The sequence below is a fragment of the Apaloderma vittatum genome, unplaced genomic scaffold, assembly GCF_000703405.1.
Source record: "Apaloderma vittatum isolate BGI_N311 unplaced genomic scaffold, ASM70340v1 scaffold17451, whole genome shotgun sequence".
Taxonomy (NCBI): domain Eukaryota; kingdom Metazoa; phylum Chordata; class Aves; order Trogoniformes; family Trogonidae; genus Apaloderma; species Apaloderma vittatum.
The window spans coordinates 8,637-31,646 of record NW_009699818.1 but is presented as its reverse complement, the minus strand read 5'-3'; the positions used below and the strand labels follow the sequence as shown (position 1 = coordinate 31,646).

Sequence of the window (23,010 nt, the reverse complement as noted above, 5' to 3'; positions counted from 1 at the left end):
CAGTGCATTACTATTAAACACAAAACGCTACTCAGCAGATTCTTTATTTAAACAGCAGAGTAATAGCCTTGTGGGTCTGGGACAGCTAAGGTCCATTTCTGCCTGGCTGGTGGAAGTTATATACTGCAGGGCCATTGTTATTGTGGTATAGAAATAGTTTTAGGTCATTTGTTTCTTGGTTAGCTTAAACTTACTACCGCTTGTCGTAGACATGTTCTTGTTCTGGCAGAGGTGTCAGCTTGCAGCAATAGGGAGATCCATATCTTTTTAAAATTTTATATTATGCTTTGTCAACTTTTTTATTTTCTTTTAAATGACAAGCTGTGTCACAGCTGAAAGTGAAACTGGAGTTCGTGTCTCCTTTTGGAAATCGTAGAGTCATAGAATGTTTTGGCATAGAAGGGATCTTTAAAGGTCACTTAGTCCAACCCCTGCGCAGTGAGCAGGAAGATCTTTAACTAGATCAGGTTGCTCAGAGCCCCGTCCAACCTGACCTTGAGCATTTCCAGGAATGGCGCCTTCGCCACCTCTCTGGGCAACCTCTTCCAGTGTTTCACCCACCCTCACTGTCAAAAATTTCTTCCTTATAACTAGTCTAAATCTACCCTCTTTTAGTTTAAACTCACTACCCCTTGTAACAGGCCCTGCTAAGGAGATTGTCCCCTTCTTTCCTGTGGGCCCTCTTTAAGTACCGAAAGGCTGCAATAAGGTCTCCCCAGAGCGTTTTCTTCTCCAGGCTGAACGACCCCAACACACTCAGCCTGTCCTCATAGGAGAGGTGCTCCGTCCCCTTGATAATTTTTGTGGCCCTCTTCTGGACACACTCTAGCAGGTCCCTGTCCTTCTTGCGTTGAGGGTTCCAGAGCTGGGCGCTGTGTCCTTCTTGTGTTGAGGGTTCCAGAGCTGGGCGCTACTCCAGGTGGGGTCTCACCAAAGCCGAGGGGCAGAATCCCCTCTCTCGTTCTGCTGGCCACGCTTCTTTTGATCCCAGGATGCAGTTGTCCTTCTGGGCTGCGAGCACATGTTGCCGTCTCATGCCCGGTTTTGCATCCACCAACAGCCCCAAGTCCTTCTCCCACAGGGCTGCTCCCAATCCACTCATCCCCCAGCCTGTATTGATTCTGGAGGTTTCCCTGCGCCAGGTGCAGCGTATTGCGCTTGGCCGTGTTGAACTTCCTGAGGTTCACGTGGGCCCGCTCCTCAAGCTTGTCCCTCTGGATGGCATCGTGTCCATCAGGCACGTCAGCTGCACCACATGGCTTGGTGTCATCTGCAAACTTGGTGAGGATGCACTAGATCCCACTGTCTGTGTCACTGAGGAAGATATTAAACAGCACTGGTCCCAGTACAGACCCCTAAGGGACACTACTTGTCACCCATCTCCATCTAGACATCGAGCCATTGACCACTACCCTCCAGGTGTGACCAGCCAACCAATTCTTCATCCGCCGAACAGCCCACCTATCAAATTTATTCTAAATCTCTCTCCCAAAAGCAGAGCCAGGTATTTTAGTAATACTGCAGTTGCACCCACAAGCTGGTTCATGTATGAGACCCTCATGCTGTGTATCATACACAGAGTTTGGAAAAAAAAAAAGTGCTTACCAAGTGAAGAATTTTATTAATTATATTATGTTACTTGCTGTGTGTTACTGCGTTTGAAGATAAACATGAAGACAAGATTCTTTACACAGTAAGCTCGCAAATTAATCAAGGTTGATCCAATCAGCACGTGTTAAAATTAAAGGAAGAGTTCTCATCGATAGGATCAGGTTTAAAAAACAGCCTCTTTTTATCTCTCCTTATTTTGTAATAACTTTGAAAGAGAGCTTGTGGATTTTTTTACCCTCACAGAAGTAAAGAATACTCACTAAAGAGCAGGAAAATGTACTTAACAGGGCACGTATGAAAGAGTTCACACAATATACAAATCGTGATTGCTGCACTTTTCTCGTAGCACATCTCCGAACGTGATTGCACTTTTAGAAAATGAACTTCCTGTGAAAGTGATAACGAATCATACACGTATGCAGGTATTTGTTTGTTCTTATACAGGCAGTGATGTTTTTACCATTCGCCATGACACACAGAACAAGTGCATTCAAGTTAAAAACTCCTGGATAATGATAGATGACTGCAAGAACACAAGTGACGCTTTATGGAAATGGGTGTCCCAGAATCGCCTCTTTCATTTGGGGTCCGGGAAGTGCCTGGGACTTGATATATTCACCAAATCACTGTCTCGCCTGAAAATGGTTGATTGTAACTCGGAGCTAATGCTGTGGTGGCGATGTGCTGACGCTTCCATCCTTGGTGCATCTCAGTACAAAGTGACTATCAAGAATACCTACGTGATTGCGAGCATAAACGCAACAGACCAGTGGAGGAGCAACAGTTCCTCCGATGATATCTGTCGGTATCCTTACCATGGTAAGTTTGCACAGGGATTTTCTTTATTAAAGGGCTTTTTCCCATATGTCTGTGCCAATAAATTCCTAAAATTATACGAAAAGACTGATCAGTAAAGCAATATATGGTTTTGCTGTAGGGAGATACTAATGTTAATGTATGAAGCTTTCACCGTTTTTAATAAAAAGTAAATGTGCACAGCTGCAGAAGTTGTGTTATTGAATGACTTTCTTAGCATGTTTAAATCCAGGACAGCAGGGTTTGAGGATATTTTCTTTGTCGACAGGCTGTGCAGTCCTGTTCAGTGCAGGATGCTAGCTCACAGCCTGTTGGACTGTCAGGAACCTTCTGTTTGCTTTGATCTGTAGTCTGCCCACTTGCCACTGAAGCCAGAGCTGAAATCTCTTGCTTGCTGCAAGAAGTGGTGAAAACTTGCTTTACCGTATTCAAGAAACAGAATTTTCATTGTACGTGAATTGTTCAGAGTGGCCAATCTGAAGAGCCTTGTAGGCTCCAGTTGGAAATGTTTTCCTTCTCATGTATGTCTTGATTCCTAGAGCCTTGTTCTGTGCAAACTACCTGAATTTCATGAGCACGGTGTATTTATCCCCAGCTTGCCAGAAAGGGGGAAGCAGGTTTCTACTGTGTTATGCCCCACTCTGAAGAAAAAGTACAGAAGAATATTTTCCTCTCATTTCTTTAAGTTCTGGCATTGTTGTGTATTATCTGTGACAACACGTTACGGTGTTTTAAGACCACAAGTGCTATTTGCATACTTTTAAGTTAACTATGCCTCTACAAGCAGTAACAGTGATTTGCTGTCCTTTCCTCTCCTCAGCAATTTGTATCTACATTTTTAATTTGGGTTTTGTTTTTTTTTTCCTGCAGAGGTTTATACCAGGGATGGGAACTCCTATGGAAAACCCTGTGAGTTCCCCTTTCTGTATAATCAGACGTGGCATCATGACTGCATTCAGGATGAAACGCACACGGGTGGGAAATGGTGTGCCACGTCTGAAGATTATACTCATGATGGAAAATGGGGAATCTGCTTACAACCAGGCACGTTGGGTTTCTAAATAGACATCCTGAAACGTTCTGTTGCTTCGTATGTGTCTGGCTCCACCTTAGTGTAGCACATTGCTGTTAAGCTGGGTAAAAGCAGGTCCCATTTCTGTTGCAGTTTTGACAGGACAATCAGCACATACTTACTCTGTAGTATATGTGTTTACCAATATAAGAATTGATAGACTTTCTGTATTATAATTTGAAACTCTCATGGTGTTGCAGCGTAGTTGTAGTTACAAGTACCTTCTGCTTCCTTTAAACAGAGGATGGTTGTCATGATATCTGGGAACATGATCCAGGGTCTAAAAGTTGCTACCAGTTTAATACACAGTCTGCTCTTTCTTGGAAGGAAGCTTATATTTCATGTCAAAGGCAAGGGGGAGATCTACTTAGCATCCAAGATGCCTCTGAGTTAAGCTACGTACAAGGTAGGTGTAATTATTCACATGCAAATGTCAGGAAATCTTGACAAGTTAACCAAGTGAAGACAGCATTTTACTTTCTGTCTTAAAATTCTGGGTTAAAGCTTGATTGTACTTAAAATACATTAGTGCTTTCAATTGTGTAGCAAAAGTAAGCCGCTAATCTTGCTTTAGAGGTTGGTTGTTGTGTTTTTTTAAATTGATCTGTGTGATTTCATTGTAGTGGTTTGCTGTAGCTCATATTTATAGCGAGCACTGTTCCCAAAATCTCAAATATGGGCCAGAGTGGCAATTGGTGTTTTAGCAGCATGATACCCACTTCTTGTTACGAAATCATCCTCACTGATGTTCAGGCTTAGCCTGGTGGAATTGTCAGTGTGCCGTTAGGAATATGAAACCAAAGGACAAACATCTGAAGGCATGGGGAGGGAAGACTTGTGTGGGTGAACTCCTCCTCAGTTCAAGACAGTTTGCATGTCTGATTTTATTAACAGTCTTTCTGTCCTCAAATGCATGCCCCTTCATATCATATTTTTAATTTGAAGGAGACCAGTAAAGGATGAGCATTTTATACTAATTGTTTTCTTAAAAACCCACAATAAATCTCCAGCTAAGGAGGACGTTGCTGAGATCTTTTGGATTGGCCTAAATCAACTGGACGTTTCTGGAGGTTGGCAGTGGTCCGATCACAAACCTCTGAATTTTCTCAACTGGCATCCAGGTAATGATGTTTCTGGTGGTATTAACAATCCAGGAACTAAGCTCCACACAGCTGCTTGCTCACTTCCTGCCAGTGGGATGGGGAAGAGAACTCGTGGGTTGAGATAAAGACTGTTTAGGAGGTAAAGCAAACACTGTGCACACAAGCCAAGTGAAACAAGGGATTTGTTCACCACTTCCCATCAGGAGGTGGATGTTCAGCCATCTCCAGAAGAGTGGGGCTCTGTCACATGTAACTTGGGAAGACAAATGCCATCACTCCAAACGTCCCCACCTTCCTCTTTCTTCCCCCAGCTTCTTTTATGCTGAGCAGGACGTCCCACGCTGTGGAATATCCCCTTGGTCAGCTGGGGTCAGCTGTCCCAGCTGTTTGTCCCCCAAACTTCTTGTGGACACTCAGCCTACTCGCGGTTGGGGTGAGAATCAGAAAAGGCTTTCACGTTCTGTAATCACTGTTCAGCAGTAACTCAGACATCCCTGAATTATCCACAGTTCCCAGCACAATCCAGCATAGCCACGTACAGATATTGTGAAGAAAATGAACTGTACCCCAGCCAAAACCAGTGTGCCCTTCTCTACTGGATTTCATCAGAACAATCATTCTCTTTCATTTAAAAGTTTGGAAGTGTCTTTTCTTCCTAGCCTGTGAATCTTTCTGCACTAGTTCTGTGTTTGAACATGATTGGGTTAAAAAAACCCCAAACTCTGAAAAGGTAAAACTTAAATAGTATCTTTGAGGTCCATTTTAGTAAATAATCTACACCTTCCCTAGCTGCTGAATTTCTCCTTCCACAGAGAGAATGGCATTGACTTCTCTCAGGTATTACAATTATTGATATATGTGCAAGGACTGACATTACTTAGAAGCCCAATTTGTGATTTTAAACTTCAAGGCTGTTTAAATTTGTTTCAAGGGGAAGATGAAAGAAATATAAGACCTTTGAAAAACCTTCCTTAATTACTCACAAATTCCCAGTAGAATTGGTGAGAGTCTCATTTGTCTGGCATTTTCAGCGTGCATTCGTAGTATTCTCACAAATATGCTATGGATGTATATCCGTGGGAATCCTGGGGGAATAATAATTGGGAATACTGAAGCTAATATTATTCGGTCATTCAAGCTGAATTTGGCCTTCTTAAAGTAGAATTCTCTTTTTACTTCAGTTTCTAGAATAGTGCTGAAACATGAATTCTGTGAAAAGATAAGAAGTGGTTTCTCTTACTTCTTTGGAAACTTCACTAAGAAATTTCTGTGAGATTTTCCCAAATGTGGTCTGTCTTTTGGAAGGGTTTAGGGCTTTTCTCCTGCTTGTACTAATGGCTGCACTTTCTCTGTTTTACCCTCTCATGAAGAACTAAGATCCACCCTGAGCCTTTTCTACGTGAGACTGAACAAACTCAGTGCAGGGGGAGCTGGAGTGCTCTGTGTAGGACACAGCCTGGGTTTGCACGGGGGCTCAAAGAAAGCAAAAGCCAAAATGTACTGTCTGAAAGGGGCTCCGAGAGAAGCTGAGGACTGCATAAAAAGAGTTCTTCTCCCTCTGGCATTTTTAATTTCTGTCTCAAATATCTGTTAAGGTGAGGGTTGTGGTTAGCACTGAGAGGAAAAAAGTGCAGTGCTGTGTTTGGAGTGGGGCTGGAAAGGGGCTGCCAAAGGAAACTGAGGGCTGCAGAAAAGGTTCTCCCCTGAGATATTCTGAGTCTGGGAAAGTGCTCAGCCAAGAGCTTGTTGTATTGTAAATAGAACATTCTTCCTGGTTCTGTGATTAAACATTGGAAAAGACGTCCACATGCCTTGATTCTAAAACTTTCTCTCTTACAAAAAGCTGTCTGGGACCTAGGATAAGACAGGTGCCTTCACATTCAGTGTTATAATCTTCAAATACATGATGCTGTACTGTACAAAGTATATTATTCTTGTATTGAAAAGCGGTAGAAAAAAGCAGTCACTACCTTTCTGTTTCACAGCTTCTGCTCTTCTGATTTGTTCCTGTTTATAGACATGGATAGTTTGTCCCCACTGGATGGGACGAGCTGTGTGGTGATGAATGCTGCCTCGGGTCAGTGGCAGAGTTACCATTGCGGGACTCCACTTCCATATATTTGCAAGAAGTCACTCAGTGAAGTTTCAAGCCTCCCAGGTAGGACAGCTTGTGTTTTTGTATGTTAACATGAGTGTAATGTTCACTTACAGAATCTATTTTTCCCCTCCCCAAGCCTTCTTGGGCATCTCTGCCAAAACACTTTCACAACAGCTTTGGGGTTTTTAGCAGAGCAGAAGCAAACTCTTTATCTTCAGTGTCAAGATGATGCATCACAAACAGCTTTCATTTTTTGCAGCTTTCTCATTCACACATAAAGCATTTCCCAGCACAGTCTTGCCCTTTTCATCACGTTTTCCTCTGTGGCTTGTGCCTTCTTTCATGTGCTCCTGAAAGTCTGGAACTGGCAGTTGCACCTTGAACTTTTCTGTCTCTGCTTTAAGCCCATTTCTCCCACTCTTGGCTTGTATTGACGTAAAGTGGGACCTACCTGGGTCTTGGATCACACTCTGTTGAACTCAAATGGTTAAATGACCTCACTATCCTCTGAAACCAGACACAGCACTGGACATCAGAGTGTGGGTGTCAGTAGCTTGCCCAGTGTGTAATCTTTACTGGATCTGTAACAGCTCTTAGAAGATATTTATTCTCTCCTCTCTACACACACACATACAGTCCTTCAGTTTTCACAGTGTCCAGCTGTGACATACAACTGCTTCCATGCTTTTAGTCATGTATCTACACCTGAATGTCCAGGTAGAACCCAAAATTCTTGCGATTGGCGTATATATTAGTATACACTTTTTTTCAGCATGCATTAAAAACAGTGTGAATTCTTGAATTTCACAGAGTCGCAGGATGCTAGGGGTTGGAAGGGACCTTGAAAGATAATCTACTTAGTTTTCAGAAGAAAAAAAATATTTAAAACTAAGCCTGTGTTTCATTGTGAGTTATTTAAAATTACTCGTACGTGTGGTACTGCATATGGATAATGATGCCCTATAAAAGTGCAAATCCCTGCTAGAACAAAACAAGCAACATTTTTTTTGTAGCTACTGTCCTACAATGAGGTAACTTGATTTGCCTTTAATTGCTTTTGAAATTGCTTACAATTACTTCTGAACCTTTTACTTACACTAAGACCAGCTTAATGTAATGCCCTCTAGCTTTTTACTTGCACTGCTGCTGACTTCTTTCCCCTTCTGCCTACTTTGTGGCCACAAAATCTTGCAAATCCCCTTAACGCTGCTCAGTCAAGTCTATTTGTTTGACTGAACCTAAAACATTAGACCAGAAGAGATGAGAACACGTTCTGATCTCTGCATTCTGGCTGTTTGCAAGGTGCTGCCATATTAAAACACGAAGAAAACACCAGCCTGTTGCAGGAGCCAATGTCAAACAAAAGCCTCTAATTCCGTTTCTCTTCACTGTTAGAGTTTTGGAGACACTTGGATACTCGCTGCGATTCGGGCTGGCTTCCCCACAACGGTTTTTGCTACATGCTGATAAGCGACCCGGCGCCTTGGAGTACGGCGGATGAGTTGTGCAAAGCGAATAAGAGTCACCTCATCAGCATACACTCACTAGCAGACGTCGAACTGGTGGTTACAAAGCTTCATAATGGTGAGTTGGGATGTTTGTGAAGGTCAAGCACCAAGTGCTGTGTGCCACAAATTACAAACCACTTTCCATGTTTTACCGTGTGATTGTCGTAACCTCTAGCTTTTAAACGAAGCTGCTATTGCCGAGCTTGTACCCAGGCTATGGCTCAGTGTTGTTGTTCAGGTCCAGGCCTTCTATGTTAGCTCTTGTTTCAGTTCGATCTATTTGACTTATTTATTTACTGGACTGTCTTACAAGCCTGATACCATGTGTACATCCTGGCCTGTATCAGAAATGGTGTGACCAGCAGGAGGAGGGAGGTGATCATGCCCCTGTACTCGGCACTCGTGAGACCTCACCTCGAGTACTGTGTCCAGTTTTGGTCACCACAGTACAAGAAGGACATTGAGGTGCTGGAGCGGGTGCAGAGAAGGGCAACAAGGCTTGTGAGAGGTCTGGAAAACATGACCTATGAAGAGCGGCTGAGGGAACTGGGTTTGTTTAGTCTGGAGAAGAGGAGGCTGAGAGGAGACCTTATTGCCCTCTACAACTACCTAAAAGGAGGCTGTAGTGAGGCTGGTGCTGGTCTCTTCTCTCTAATTACTAATGACAGGACAAGGGGAAATGGCCTCAAGTTGCGTCAGGGTAAGTTTAGGTTTGAAATTCGGGGGAAGTTCTTTACTGAACGAGTGGTGAGGCACTGGAACAGGCTGCCCAGGGAGGTGGTGGAGTCACCAACCCTGGAGGTGTTTAAAAAAAAAGTAGATCCAGCACTTGAGGCTGTGGTGTAGTGGTTAGGTGTGCTGGGATGAAGGTTGGACTAGATGATCCTCAGAGGTCCCTTCCAACCCCGAACATTCTGTGATTCTGTTTAATTTTCTCGTTCAAAGAGAATAGTAGGTAGTTGGGTCACTGTTTTGACTACTGGGTCACCGAACTCATAAATGTTACCTGTACTCTTTGGCCTTATATTGTTGTCTGCGCTCTGAAACTTAAATTTGGTTGACCTTTTTTCCCTTATGTGTTCATTACTTCTGGGTGTTCTATTTGCTACATTCTATGTAAAACTTATTCATGAATATAAGTTAAGAAACAAGGTAAGAATAATACATCGTATTCCTCTCAAATCCTCTTTCTTACTGTAAGAAAAGAATTGTGTGTTGATAAGAACCTAGTTTTACCGATCTCACATTCCTTTCCAGTTAGGTTGAATATTATTTTGACGCCATAGTGTTGTCATCGTTTTAAATTACAGATGCTAAAGAAGAAATGTGGACGGGTCTCCGAAATGAAGATGTACCAACTTTATTCAAATGGTCAGATCAATCAGCTGTGGTTTTTACATATTGGGATCAGAATGAACCCAAAGTTCCTTTCAACAGCACTCCTAACTGTGTGTCATACTCAGGCGAGGTAGGAATGTGGTGTTGGGCTTGTGGGGTGTTTTTTTTCCATACTAGTAGAAGCAGCATTGATACATGTGAAAGTTGAGGAGGGAGGTAAAGCAGATAATTTCTTTTCTCTGGAATAATCTTTAAAATGCAGATAATTTTACTGCAGGCAAATTTCTTACAATTATTTAGCCTACAGTTGGTAGCTAAGGACTTGGTACCACAAAGAGTGGAAGAAGTTGCCCGCAGCTCTGAGGCTGCTGCTGCTGCCAGTCAGCCAGTTGGCCGTCACTTTGTTTTTTGGGTTGCCATATTCTTGCGTGTCTGTGGCAGGTTCAGTCATCTACAGGACCAGTTTGGGCCACTCAGTCTGAGAAAGTGTAGTGAGATAACGTGGTTAGCAAAGAAGGCAGATGCTGTGGGGTGCAGTACAGAAGCCCCAAGGGTTGGGTGGGCGCAGGAAGTCGTGAAGAGGAGCGGAGAGGGAAGCCGGCTGTGTCCCAGCTCCCAGCTGCAGAAAGCTGGGGCAAGTGTCTGCCTGTCAGGCTGGCACTGGAGCTTGTGTGCCCAGCTCCTCTGACCGGCCTCCTCCCCACCTCTGCAAGGTGAGCACACCCCTACACCCATTCCCTCCCTGATCCCAGAGTCAGCACCACCCTGGCCTTTTCTTCCTTTTTCAGATACGATCCAGACTCCTCCCGGACAAGCATTTGTCATTTTTTTTTCCCTTCCAAACGTGCACCTATGCCTACAACCCAGGGCATCCTGCCTCTAGTGTTTTTGCTAGAGGCATTTTGGCTGTTCCCCTTAGGAAAACTCAGGCCCCGTATTATGAAAATGGAAAGATTTTAGGATTTTCGGTACAGTTTTTTACCTTTTCTTCTCGCAGTTGGGACAGTGGAGAGTCAAATCCTGTGAAGAAAAATTGAAATATGTGTGCAAGAAAAAAGGAGAGATTTTGAATGAAACAAAATCCGATAAAAGTTGTTCACTGGAAGAGGTAATACTAAGTCTATATTTGTTTTACTTTCACTTGATTTAGAAACATCTTATTTCCTCTACTTCCACTTTCTTTTGTGACCATACAACAGTCTATGGCATTTTTCAGCTGAAAAAGGAGATTTTACATAGCATGAGCCAAATTTCAGGTTCTCCTAAGCAGGTTCTAGACGCATTACCAGTCTATTTACTGATGTAAGTATTAAGAGCTTGAACCCAGGAGATGTTGTATTATTTATTTGTTTGGGAAAAAAAATCTTTTACTAGAAATTATTGCTAACACCATTTGTTCTGTAGCTTTTGATTTAAGTAGGTTCTAAAATTTAGGATGAGCATTTTGCAACATGAAGATATGCAGAGATTGGTAATTGAGATTAGATTTCTGTTACACTTCCCTTGGCTCTTGTTTTTGTTCTTTGACTTGAATAATGGTGGGGGATTTTGTCTTTGTTTTGTTTGCTTTTTTTTTTACAGTATAACATGTTACAGCATAAAGAAGTATTTTTCTGGTTTGAACGATCTTGGGATGGTATTACTAGCTACTTCAGAGTTCTTTGGTTCTATTTTTTTGTGGCATATTACCAGAAACATGATTACCCCTTACCTTTCTTTCTGCACAACCTCAGAGTATTTTTACTCTGTCTCTTCAGAGACTGCCAGCATGTAGGGTAGAGCATACTCTGCTGCCTGGACACCCTTGACATTGGTAGGCTAGCAAAGAGATAACACATTAATGTTCCTTAAAAATTCAGTGTGAATATAGGGGAAAGGATTTGAATAATAGAATGGCTAATAGAATAGAAATTTTCTGAGTTTGTACGTTTTGAGTAGAGACTGCCAGCATGTAGGGTAGAGCATACTCTGCTGCCTGGACACCCTTGACATTGGTAGGCTAGCAAAGAGATAACACATTAATGTTCCTTAAAAATTCAGTGTGAATATAGGGGAAAGGATTTGAATAATAGAGAAATTTTCTGAGTTTGTACATTTTGAGTATACAGTATTTTTTCAGAAGTAAAGAAACACTAATAATGCCCTCTTATTCCTCTGTTTCAATCCTGGCGTTGGTGGAACAGCATGAAAACTCCTATTGTTTTGAATAGGACTAGGCTGTCGCCCTTGTTGTTTCTCTCTCTAAATGCACATAGTAGTCAGGAGACTCTGTGCAGTCGAGCTAAAACAAAGTGTATTTTATTCCCCTGGTTGCATTATTTCTTAGAACTGTGAGTCTGAGAGTTGATGATACTGAACCTTGTATGTGATGCGGTGCATTTCTTTCTTGTACACGCTGTGCCAGCTTGTGGGCACCGACCAGTGTTAGCAATGATTTATTTTCTCCTGTAGATAATGCCCTGCATTAGGCTGTTATGTGTAACAACCTTTTTTGTTCTCTTAACCAGGGATGGGAGAGACACGGAAACTACTGTTACAAGATTTATAAAACAGAAGTTTCATTTGGAGTTCAGTGCAATCTTACGGTGATGAACAGGTAATGCACATCAGTGTAATTTATGGGCATGTTTTATAGTACGATCCTGGAGACAGAGATTAAAAGCTCTATATGCTGATTAGTGGTTTATAAAGAAAAATAGAGTTGCTTTTGCAGAGAGCTTGCAAACCATGATGCGACAATGGTAAACCTACAGTGTAAAAGCTTCTTGGAAGTATGTGAATTGCCAGCCTGCTGACCCCATGTGGAATATGGGACTTCCTACGACCAGTAGGACTAACTCATGGAATAGGATGATTTTCGAATTGTGTCGGTGCTTTCAGGTATCTTTCAGGTACTGACTCAAATTAATCTGTGAATTTTCAGATTTGAGCAAGAATTTATAAACAGCCTTATTAGAAAGCACACCAAAGTTGAAGAAAAATACTTCTGGACTGGTTTGCAGGATATTAGCCAGTCGGGAATATATTCCTGGGGTACAGTGGATGGGAAAACACCTGAAGCTGTGATGTACACTAACTGGAATTCCTTGCAACCAGGTAAATTTAACAATTGAAAAAACGGTACAATTTTATATTGAGCAAATGTTGGAGTACCATGTGACAGAACTCCACGCGTGAAACAGAATAGCCATTCAGAAAAATCTGTGGATTTTCTGCAAAACCAGACAGTAGTTATAAATATGTCTTTCTTGGCTTAAATCTTAGAGTTTTCAGGAGGTTGTGTGGCCATGCCCAGCGGCAAGTCTCTTGGAAAGTGGGAAACTAAGGACTGTAAAACCACTAAAGCATTTTCTGTCTGCAAAAAATACATTGGGCTGCCCAAGGAGCCAGAAGTGCTCCCAAAGCCAACTGATCCCTGTCCCCCTGGGTGGCACAATGGATCCGGCCTTGCCTGCTACAAGGTAAATCGTTATTCCTATTAGATGTTAATTGTTCATTAATGTCTTGCAGCCCGTGTGTCATTAGCCATTTTGTGGCTTAGACCCGCTCTGAAGGGTTGTTTCAAAGATGTTTTGCACCAGGAGGAGGAGTTCATGTTGATTCAGGTTGACTGCCTCCAGGTGTTCTCGTGCATCATCCTCTGCTGATCGTTGCAAGGTTGCAGAGTGCCTCTCCCTGCTTTTTCTGCGCCCAGCTCCGCACGTCGGAGCTGAGCGGGGCTGCGGTGTTTGCCCCATGTGCTGCCACCTCGGGAGCCTGGGGCTGGCAGAGGGTGCCGGGTCTGTATCCCAGCCTGGCTGCCGCCGTCTGCCCTGCAGAGACACCTGAACACGGAAGGGAAGTGCTCTGTGTTGCCTTCCTTTGTCCTTTTCCTCTCTATATTCTAAGAATATAGGTAGGAGAGGTGGGATTTTTTTCTGGTTTAAATAATGGATATCAAACTCTATTGAAAAAGTGTAGCCTCAGTTGTGTTTTGCTGGTTTTGAAATAATCAGTGAAAGTAAGCAGCCATGCTGTTAGCTGGAACGGCTTAAACAAGTTCATATTTAGGTTGTCCTCCTCTTGTTAACAAACAAATCAAGTTAAAACTCCGTTTGTTTATGGGATTGCTTATTCATTGTTTCTGGACGCGGTGTCTGCAGTGAACTGTGTCTTGTGAACGGCTCCTGTAGCAAAGTGGGGAAGCCCAGCTTGAATAACAAGGCTGTGGGCAAGGATCCTAAAGGCATGGGTCTAGCCACTGTGCAGCGTAGCTGTCTCACAGCTGATGGGATGTGACAGCTGGCCCTGGCAATTTTGCCAAAACTCTTGTTGACCGAGTGCAGCCTGTGTGTGCAGAGAGATCCAGCTGATGGGAATCGTCTTGGGCTGAAGTCAAAGGGATCAAGTGGACGCGTTAGCTGGGGCGGGTGAGCCAAACACACAACTGTGCTACATACAGGTAGCAAAAGGTGTGCCAAAGAACTTTCTTCACCTGCAGCACCCAAGTGGGACTGGTTTCAGGGGGCTGGACTAGATGGTTTTTTGAGGTCCCTTCCAACCCCTAACATTCTGTGGTTCAGTGAACATTGGGCTTTGCAGTTCACCACAAATTTGAAAGAACAGCATCTCTTAAAACCTGTAATTTGGCTTGCACTTTTGGAAGGATTTGAGTGTTGTTTTCTAAACTCTTTCTGGTAAAGAAAAAACAGAGAAAGTCTGCCATATGGAGCACGCTGCATTTGAAACGGGTTATTTCAGCTAAAAAGAATCTGGCTGTTGTCAAACAAATCGAAAAAAATAAAATAATTGCTAAGAGGTCAAGCTCTCTGCCCGCAGAAATACCAGTTATTCGTTCCTACCTAGGATGGCAATATTTGAGTAGTACCAGGAGCGTTTTAAAAATGCTTCTCTAATTTTCTCCTCTGATGTTTGGCTGTTGTGAAGTTCTTCCACAGTGAAAGAGTGCTGCGAACTAGGACCTGGGAAGAGGCAGAGAGATTCTGTGAAGCGCTTGGAGGCCATCTGCCTAGTTTTAGTCACTCGGAAGAAATCAAGGCCCTGCATTCTATCCTGAGAAAAATAATCAGGTAACAAACTAGGCCGTGCACTAAAGTTTTGATTCTGCAGTAGATCAGAAATGCTGCTGCTGGCCCCAAATGGCAAACATGAGATGGTGTGCAGTCACTGTGTTTCCCACAGTAAAAATGGCTAGATGTGGCGTTTGAACTGTTGGTCATGTCACTGCCTTCCTGGAAAATGTCAAGGGAGTACAGCTTGGGCAAATGTTTCACATCGCTGGCGGGAGTAGAAGAAAAGAGAGATATGCTTTGAGTATCTTCCGTTACATGAATTTAGGTCCGTGTTGTTACAACAAATGTTTCCTTCTCTAAATTTTGGCACAGCTAGGTGGTAGTTGTTCCTATTCTTTACTGATACATTCTTCAGAGATGGGTTAGATTTCAATTTTTCGTATAGGTCTCATTTTTATTCATGAAATGCTTCCTGACTGAACTGGGTGCTGTCTTTTGAGAATGTGAATAATGTAGTGTCCAGCAATCTGGTTGGCACGGCTCCCATTTGGCGTAACTGCAATAACACTATATGGGCATTAGATGGGTGTGTTGAGTTTTCTGATATCAACAGATTAAATGCTACATAATTTATGAGTTTAAAGCTCTATTTTTAATCAAAGAAACTGTCACTGCAAAGCTTTATTAGGCATTGGTGTGATGTCAGATCCTTGTGTAATATGTTTTTGATTGGCAGCCTGTTTTTTCAGAACTTTTGCCAGCTTAAACTCAGATGCTGCCAGTTATATGATCTACATTTTTTTCAACAAACTAAATCGGGATTATTTAAGAAGCTGCCAACATACAACACTGCGATTAAATTTTAAAACTTGATGACTGAAGAGATGCCTTCTTGAAAACCCAGTGAACTTTTTTTAGAAGTGCACAAGTCATGAAAATTACTCAATGTTTATGATAATAAGAGGCAAAAACAAACTTGTATGCTCTATATATAGATGGCTTAGCTTGTATAAAAGCCACTTGAGATTCCTTTGCTGAAGTGACTAAAGACCCTGAAATAAAAATCAGTGCACAAATTATTTTTAGCTATAGATCTTATTATACTGTTTTTCAATTAGAAATTTTGTTTTAGTATACCTAATCTACTGTGAAGCATGAATAGAGAAGGAGCTGATTTTATTTTCCTACAAGTACTTGGAACTACTTTTCAGCTTGCAGACTGTCTGATGTATTAATTATAGCTAACGGTCATTTTTTGGTAGGAGTTTAAAGGTAGAGACTTTTTCTTTCTTGCCGGAAAGCCAGCTGACACATGATGTTACTGCAGTTCTCATATTTCAGAAAACTTGAACTTAATCTGGAAGAAGTAAAGTCCCAGTGCTTCACTATTATTCTACCAGAACTTAAATAAGGGGCAATATCTGGAGCCAAGTATGTAAATAAGGGGCAATATCCTGAGCCCGGTATAAACTTACTTTGCAGTCAGTGTTGCGGTAGCTGCATGTGTCAAACACAACCCGAAACACAGCATTTTCATCTGAGTTAACTCCTCTTCAAGCATTGCAGAACTTCCCAAACTACGTATTTGATATTACCCAGTCTTTTAAATAATGTTTATTTGTTTAGATAGCAAAATGAAGTGTTCACATAAGTCATGCTTTTAAATTACATGGAGGTGGTGATTGTATAAAGTGTTTTGAAGATCAAGAGTCAAGGGTAGCTTGTCTGAAAATAAGCTCATTTGAGAAAGAAGGAAAAAACTAAGTGAATTATTCCACCAAGAACAAATAATTCAGGTAACTGAGAGAAATGATCCCAGGATAATGTTAGATGTGATTAGCTGCTAGAGTGTGCTGGCACGCAGCTTGTCCGTGTTACCTGCACTTCCTCCGTGCAAACTCTGACCTAAACTATTTATTCATTCAGTGCAGTCATTTCAGCTTGGGGAAGGAGCCACACCTTGGCTTCTTTGGTTTCGGGATTTTTTTCCCCTTGCACAGTTGTCTGGTGACTCACTGAGAACTGTTTGTTTCTAAACGTTAGCTGAAGTCAGTTTGGTTCCCCAGGAAAAGGGCAGCTTGCCTAGTCCATTCTGTTCTTAACTCACATTCCACCTTAGAGGCAAATAAGAGCTAGAATTGCTCCAGCCAAGTCGGGCAATTGCCATTGGAAAGGAAAATAAAACTTGCCTGCCAACCTTCCCCTGTCTGGAAGACATCGGAGATAACCTCTTTTCACTTTGAGGGACATGATACGGGCAGAAGAGATCCGGTTCAGTTACTTCCACAAATTGCTTTTGTGAGCGTTCTGCAGCTTCTAGCTGGCAGCGACGCGGGACACAAGGCAAGTAACAACTTGGATGGGTTAGAAGTAACATTTCAGTGAGGACACCTTACTGGAAAGAAATCAGTTGCCTTTTATATGCACAGCTCTGCTGCTGGAATTGTTCTGAATCTAGAAAGCCTCACTAGCTCTTGAATTGGTGAGAAAAAAATGATCTTGCTCTCAACACACTGGCAATAAAGCTGAGATGCAAGCTGTAGTAATTGCCTTAGTACAGCTTCTCCTTTCTTCCACTAAAGAATAGGAGGATGGGAATTCAGCTAGTGGCAGTAGGGGGAAGAGTAGGGAGTTGGATGGGCTTCATATATACTTTTAGGCCAGCACTGCCTAAGATTAAATGGTGTCTAATTGCACCATTAGGGAGTTGGCCCAGATGTCACGTGTTACTACCCCTTGTCAAGAACTAGGTTGAACTACAAGCCACAGTAGCTTCATTTGGGTTCTTAACTTTGTGTTTGAGACATGAAGAGGGATAGAAAAAATCCTTTTTGTATTTCAGCAGTTAGAATATGACAGTAGAAAAATTACTGGTTTATATTCCCTCCCCATTGATCTAAACTGTATTTATCCACTCCTGCACAACGTTGGCTTTTATGGAAGTTTTAGTAGTGTGTGAGAGAAAAGCCACCAGTATTCTGCAGGCATTGCTAGAGATTTAGGGTTTTTCACTGTTAATTAGCATTGAGTCCATTGTAAAGTGCAAATTGCACCTATTTTTGTGTTAAAACTCGGGATAATCTAGGTTTTAGAGCTGGTTCCATGAATGTAGCTGAAAGACTACTCTGTCACTGATAAATCCATTTTGATACTAGTTTCTAGGATGAATTTTAAATGCCTTGCAATAAGGAGACAGATACCTAAAGTACAGGCAAATTCCTCACTGCAAACTTAGTTGCAATATTAGTCTTAATTTGTATTTGTCTGAAATAGTTGGCAGGATTCTTTTCTGTGATGAGCTGATAGTATAATTCCAGATGGCTGTCAAAAGGCTTTGCTTAAGCTTAAAAGTGCTGTCAAGGATAGTGTAGTGTTACGTGGTCATGTCTGAACAGTAGTAGTGTAGCATTACTCATGATCATGTCTGAACAGTTCCAAAAGAAGCAAAAAAAGTGTACCTTAATGAGCAAGTGCCCGGTCAGCTGGAAAACACTGCTCTGTTTGCAGGCCTGTTATTGTAAATTGGGAGATAAGCTGGAGAAGTTCTTGACCTGGCACACTTTAATTTTTTTTTCCTAATTTATTGTTTATATAAAAGCCAAACACAAGTTGAAAGACTTTGAAAAATGGCTCTGATTCCTCAGGTGGTTACTAGAGATCCTTTTGAAATGAGCGTCTCAAATTTTCCTTTTAGGAGATATTCCTCTGTGATGATCAGTTGCTTAAACTGCACCAGGCCTGTAGGTGACAGTTAGGAGGGGAAGGTCAAGCAATGTCTGATTCATAATTGGAAAGAAAAATCACAGAAAAATTAAATGCTAAAGGCAAATTGCCAAAAGCCACTTAGCTGCTTGACAGCTGTGAATGTTTGGCTCACAGGTTTCCCGCTGGAGTGGTACGGGACCTTTAGGCTTTTTAAAGGCTCCTTAGTGGTATCATTAAAAGACTAAAGCCTGTTCAGTATGATAAGATCACTCCAGTGTGATCACACTGTCACACCAACGTCAGAAAATTAATACTGGAGTTGAGAGGAAAAAACCAAAAATGGGATTTGTTGGTGGCTCATGCTTTTCTTCCTGATGGGAACCCAACCAGATGAAATGCTGTTGCCTTTCTTGGATTTCATGTACTTTGCGCCCCTACTCTGGGCTAAGCTCTTATTTGTTGGTGCTGCACTCCCAGCTGTTTCAACCTCAGTTTAGCGTCTTTATGGTGATATGTGTGGAAAGATAGTGGCACAGTCTTACCAAAGAATTTCTTAACATTGCCCCCTGATTTCATAACATTGCTTATGCAGGTAAGCCTGAGTCTGAGTCCATCCCTCCGTGTAATAAAGTTATTTTCATAAACTTCCCAAGTTCCACCTTAAAATATTTTGTCAGCACTACTTTTTTGGGAGCCTTTTCCAAATTCTGACCTCTGCTGGTCAGACATCTCTTTCAATTTTCATAGAATGAATCATAGACTGGCCTAGGCTGGAAGGGACCTTAGAGATCATCTAATCCAACCTCCCTGTCATGGGCAGGGACGCCTCTCAACTAGATCATGATACTCAAGGCTCTGTCCAGCCTGGCCTTGAACACCTCCAGGGAGGGGGCAGCCACAACATCTCTGGGCAATTTATTGCAAAGTCTTGCTGCCCTCGTACTGAAGAATTTCTTCCTAAGGTCCAATCTAAATCTATTCTCCTTCAACTTAAACCCATTTCCCCTTGTCCTATTGCTCGACACTCTTGTAAAAAGTCCCTCTCCAGCCTTCCTGTAGGTTCCCTTTAGGTATTGGAAGGCAGCTATTAGGTCCCCCCGAAGTCTTCTCTTTTCCAGACTGAACAACCCCAGCTCCTGCAGCCTGTCCTCATAGCAGAGGTGCTCCAGCCCCTGGATCATGTTTGTGGCCTCCTCTGAACACGCTCCAACAGATTTATGCTGTTAAGCTATTTCATTTTGCTGAAGCATCTTTAGATTCATAAGGAGTAGTAAAGACTATGGTAAAAGCAGTTACTGCAGATTTGAGTGTTTACATTGTAAAGCCATTTTTGGACAGCTTTGTATATTGGAGCATAACTGAAATTTTAAATTTAAGCATCCTTTGCTTATGAAAAAAGAAGTAAAATCTGGAAAAAATGGCAGTTCTGACTGTAGTCCTATAAAATGGAATAAAATTTCTATTGCCATTCTTTTATGCAAGCATTGGAGGGGGTCTTATGTGCTTGTTGGTTTGTGCCTCCTCTGAAGGTGCATAATTAAAGTATGTGCCTGTGCTTGGTTTGTTATGTCACTGACAAGGGAATTACGAAGCCAGTGTTCTGTATGAATAGAAGTTTTCATGTGGTTTAAGGAAAAGTATGTTCGAGCTGATGATGTAGAGAGAGGTGACCAGAGATAGGCAAGAGAAAGAGGAGCCAGCCGAATAAACAGTGTGTGTGTGTGATTCTGGAAGAAAAGTGTAGAAAAGAGACCTCCATATCAGGAGACAACTGGTGAAGTGGTGATACAGCAAACAAAGGAATTACGTGATTTAATTAGTTTCCACTGTGGTCGTGGAAAACAACCTCCTGATCTTCTCGAAGTGCAGCCTAGGTCCTAGCCCTTTTTCTTGTGGAACTGCCACAACTTGAAGAACTAAACCTTTGTTTTTGCTGCTTGATAGCACTAATACCATGATATAGGTCAGGCTTTCTGTTAGATGGGCTGAACCATGTATTTGGCTTAAGATTTTGTCTTGTTTATTTACAGCAATGACAGATGGGTATGGATTGGAATGAATAAGAGGAGTCCAGATTCTTTGGGAACCTGGCAATGGAGTGATGATAAACCCGTAAGTTAACTTTTAACCAGGAAACATCATGCCCTGATTTATTTCAACTCAGATTGGATTGAAAGTCAATTGACAAATATTTTAATTAAACTATGGCAGATCTTTCAACATATGAATAATTCAGAAGATTGTGCATTTAAGGGCTGCAATTCAGGCAGACTTCCAATTAAAAACATATCCTTAATAAGGTTAACATGATTTCTGTCTCTATCGCAGTAAAATACTTGAACAGGATTGTAATAGTAAATACCTAAGAGCTGGTGGAGAGATCAAAATGTCTTGATGCTACAACAGAGGGTAGAGTTTATCTCTTCATCCCCTTGATAGGTCAGGCTTCTCCCAAACCACCTTCCTCACCGTAATTGATGTATTTGCCTGAAATTGTGAGTTCTTTCTCTCCCTCTGCCCCACATAATAACAGGTACGCAGACTTAAAACTGATCCAGTAACTGCCATTTAACAGATATTTTAATAGTGATAAATACTACGGGATCTCATGTTTGAATGGTTATCTCTGGAGATTACCATAGCAGAAGTAGTTGTAGAGTAATGTTTTCTTCATCCTGTCCATCCTGTAGGTGACTAGCGTCGTTATGCCACTGGATTATCGGGAAGATGAATATGATACAAGGGACTGTGCTGCACTAAAGGTTAGTTTCAAGGTTTTTCACAACAGCGTGCACATGTTTACGTGGAAGGACATGGGAAAAAATGCTTTTGCCACCAATATATTGAATGTAGGTTGACTAAGATATCAGATGCTAGGCATCTTCTCTAGTGAAAAAAGCTCCTAATGTTCCATTAATCACAGTTTATTTTCCTACATGTATCTCTAGTATATTGGACATAACACTTAAGGATATAACATGGCGTCTAAAAGGAGAAAGCCAACAGAGACCTACAGTAACTTTGAAAAGCTAAATTAGTTTTTCATATGTAGACTGACCTTAAGTCCTTTACCAAATTGCTCCACAAGCTTGGCTAGCATGGAGAGTTAGAGTTGAAGAGTTACAATTGTATTTGCTCATATTTTTTTCAAAAATTGTGGAACTAACACCACGGTAAAATATACTGACTTTGGCAAAGTACCCTGTTAATACAGTTTCATTTCACATATTGGAGGCCTGTGCCATACTAACTCAGTTCTCTGTTTCTACTCCTATACAGACCTCTCAGTTTTCACGGAGATCATTCTGGAGGTTTTATTTCCATGAAGGCAGAGATTTGGAATTTTACTTCAAGCCTTTTGATTGTGAAGCTAAACTTGAATGGGTCTGCCAGATAACAAAAGGTAGTGAGCTACAGTTATGTCGTTTTATTCATATCAAAGAGTTGTATTATTTATTACCACTGAATTGTTATTGCCCGGTAACAGAAACTTTGAAACAATATTTTATCATTTCTTCTCTGAAGGGTTAACAGGACATCTCATGAAAGATGTCTCACCTATGTAACATACAAACAGACCTGCATTTAGAATATTGGAAGATATATCAGAAAATGACTGTTAGGAGGATGCAGTATCGCTGCTCCCATATTTTTTTCTTGTCCCATCAAGTGACAAGTTGGCTTCTTCGAGCTGCAGCATTTGTGAACTTTACTTAATCGTTCATAGTAATATTTGTAACTGTATGACCACAGGTATCTGGAGTGTAGAGTTTGCTTCAACCTCGGGTAAATTAGCCACCTTCTGATAAAACTGTTGTACTAGCTCCTCATTGTAGTGAGACAGAGGAGTGGGAATGCAACAGAATGGCCTGGCATTTCTGCACAGATCCATTTTTTTCCATGCAGCATGGAAAGTGCTGTAATCCATTAGGCTTTATGATTCGATGGTTCATTAAAGGGCATTTCAGGAGATGAAGCTCTCTTGTGGGGAGATATGGGGAGATACACTATGTTGGGGCTTGTATGCTGCTTGGGAGAAAAAAAATCCACATATGTTTAAGACTGAGGTATGCAAAACTCCCACTAGTTTTGGATCAGCTTATTTTAAACTATTAGACCTGCGTATGATTCCTTCTCCTTTTATTTTTTCCATCATGCCTACTGGGAAGCATGAGTACAGTCCAGCAGTTCCATCACTGGTGAGCACAGTTGTCTCGGAAGGTAAACTTGAAGTGACTATTCCTTTTTTTCCTCTGAACAGGTAGCACTCCAAAGACACCTGAGTGGTATATACCAGGTAAATGGACTTTTTTGCATATTCCTCTTTCTTGGGTATATCTTTTAATAGTTTTGTTACTACTGTAATACCTGTTTGGTACCAGCAAAGGTCATAATTGATAGAATTTGATTCCAGGAGAGCTCGGAACGCAAGATGGGGTGTGGGCTCTTCTCGGTGTCCAATGAAATTTCTTATCACGTTCAGAAAAAGAAAAGATACGTATTTCTGAATTGATTTCTGATGTGTGTGGTATTTCTTCCGCATAGATGAAATTGGAATTCATGGAGCCCCACTTGTTGTTGATGGAGCAGAGCTGTGGTTTGTACCAGATAAAAACCTGAGCTTCCAGGAAGCTATTTTCTACTGTCAAAAAAATGATAGTGATTTAGCCTCTGTGGACTCTTACCCAAAACTCAGGACAATACTGTCTCAAATAGAAAAGGTAAGGGGATGTGATCTGGTTAACAG

General features: G+C 41.7%; 1 protein-coding gene across 1 annotated transcript in view; it reads left to right on the top strand.

Moving 5' to 3' along the window:
* Positions 1–2,055: 2,055 nt before the first annotated feature.
* LY75 (lymphocyte antigen 75) overlaps positions 2,056–23,010 on the top strand; it is a gene marked incomplete at its 3' end in the record, with an annotated part of 28,528 nt that continues 7,573 nt past the window's right edge. Inside the window, exons 1-17 of the mRNA XM_009878555.1 lie at positions 2,056–2,430; positions 3,298–3,471; positions 3,741–3,905; positions 4,510–4,620; positions 6,620–6,760; positions 8,096–8,284; positions 9,519–9,676; positions 10,544–10,654; positions 12,054–12,142; positions 12,470–12,642; positions 12,811–13,007; positions 14,473–14,615; positions 20,294–20,375; positions 20,954–21,025; positions 21,543–21,666; positions 22,525–22,560; positions 22,809–22,984. Coding sequence (XP_009876857.1) covers positions 2,124–2,430; positions 3,298–3,471; positions 3,741–3,905; positions 4,510–4,620; positions 6,620–6,760; positions 8,096–8,284; positions 9,519–9,676; positions 10,544–10,654; positions 12,054–12,142; positions 12,470–12,642; positions 12,811–13,007; positions 14,473–14,615; positions 20,294–20,375; positions 20,954–21,025; positions 21,543–21,666; positions 22,525–22,560; positions 22,809–22,984 — 2,448 coding nt within the window. The remainder of the gene's footprint in view (positions 2,431–3,297; positions 3,472–3,740; positions 3,906–4,509; positions 4,621–6,619; positions 6,761–8,095; positions 8,285–9,518; positions 9,677–10,543; positions 10,655–12,053; positions 12,143–12,469; positions 12,643–12,810; positions 13,008–14,472; positions 14,616–20,293; positions 20,376–20,953; positions 21,026–21,542; positions 21,667–22,524; positions 22,561–22,808; positions 22,985–23,010) is intronic.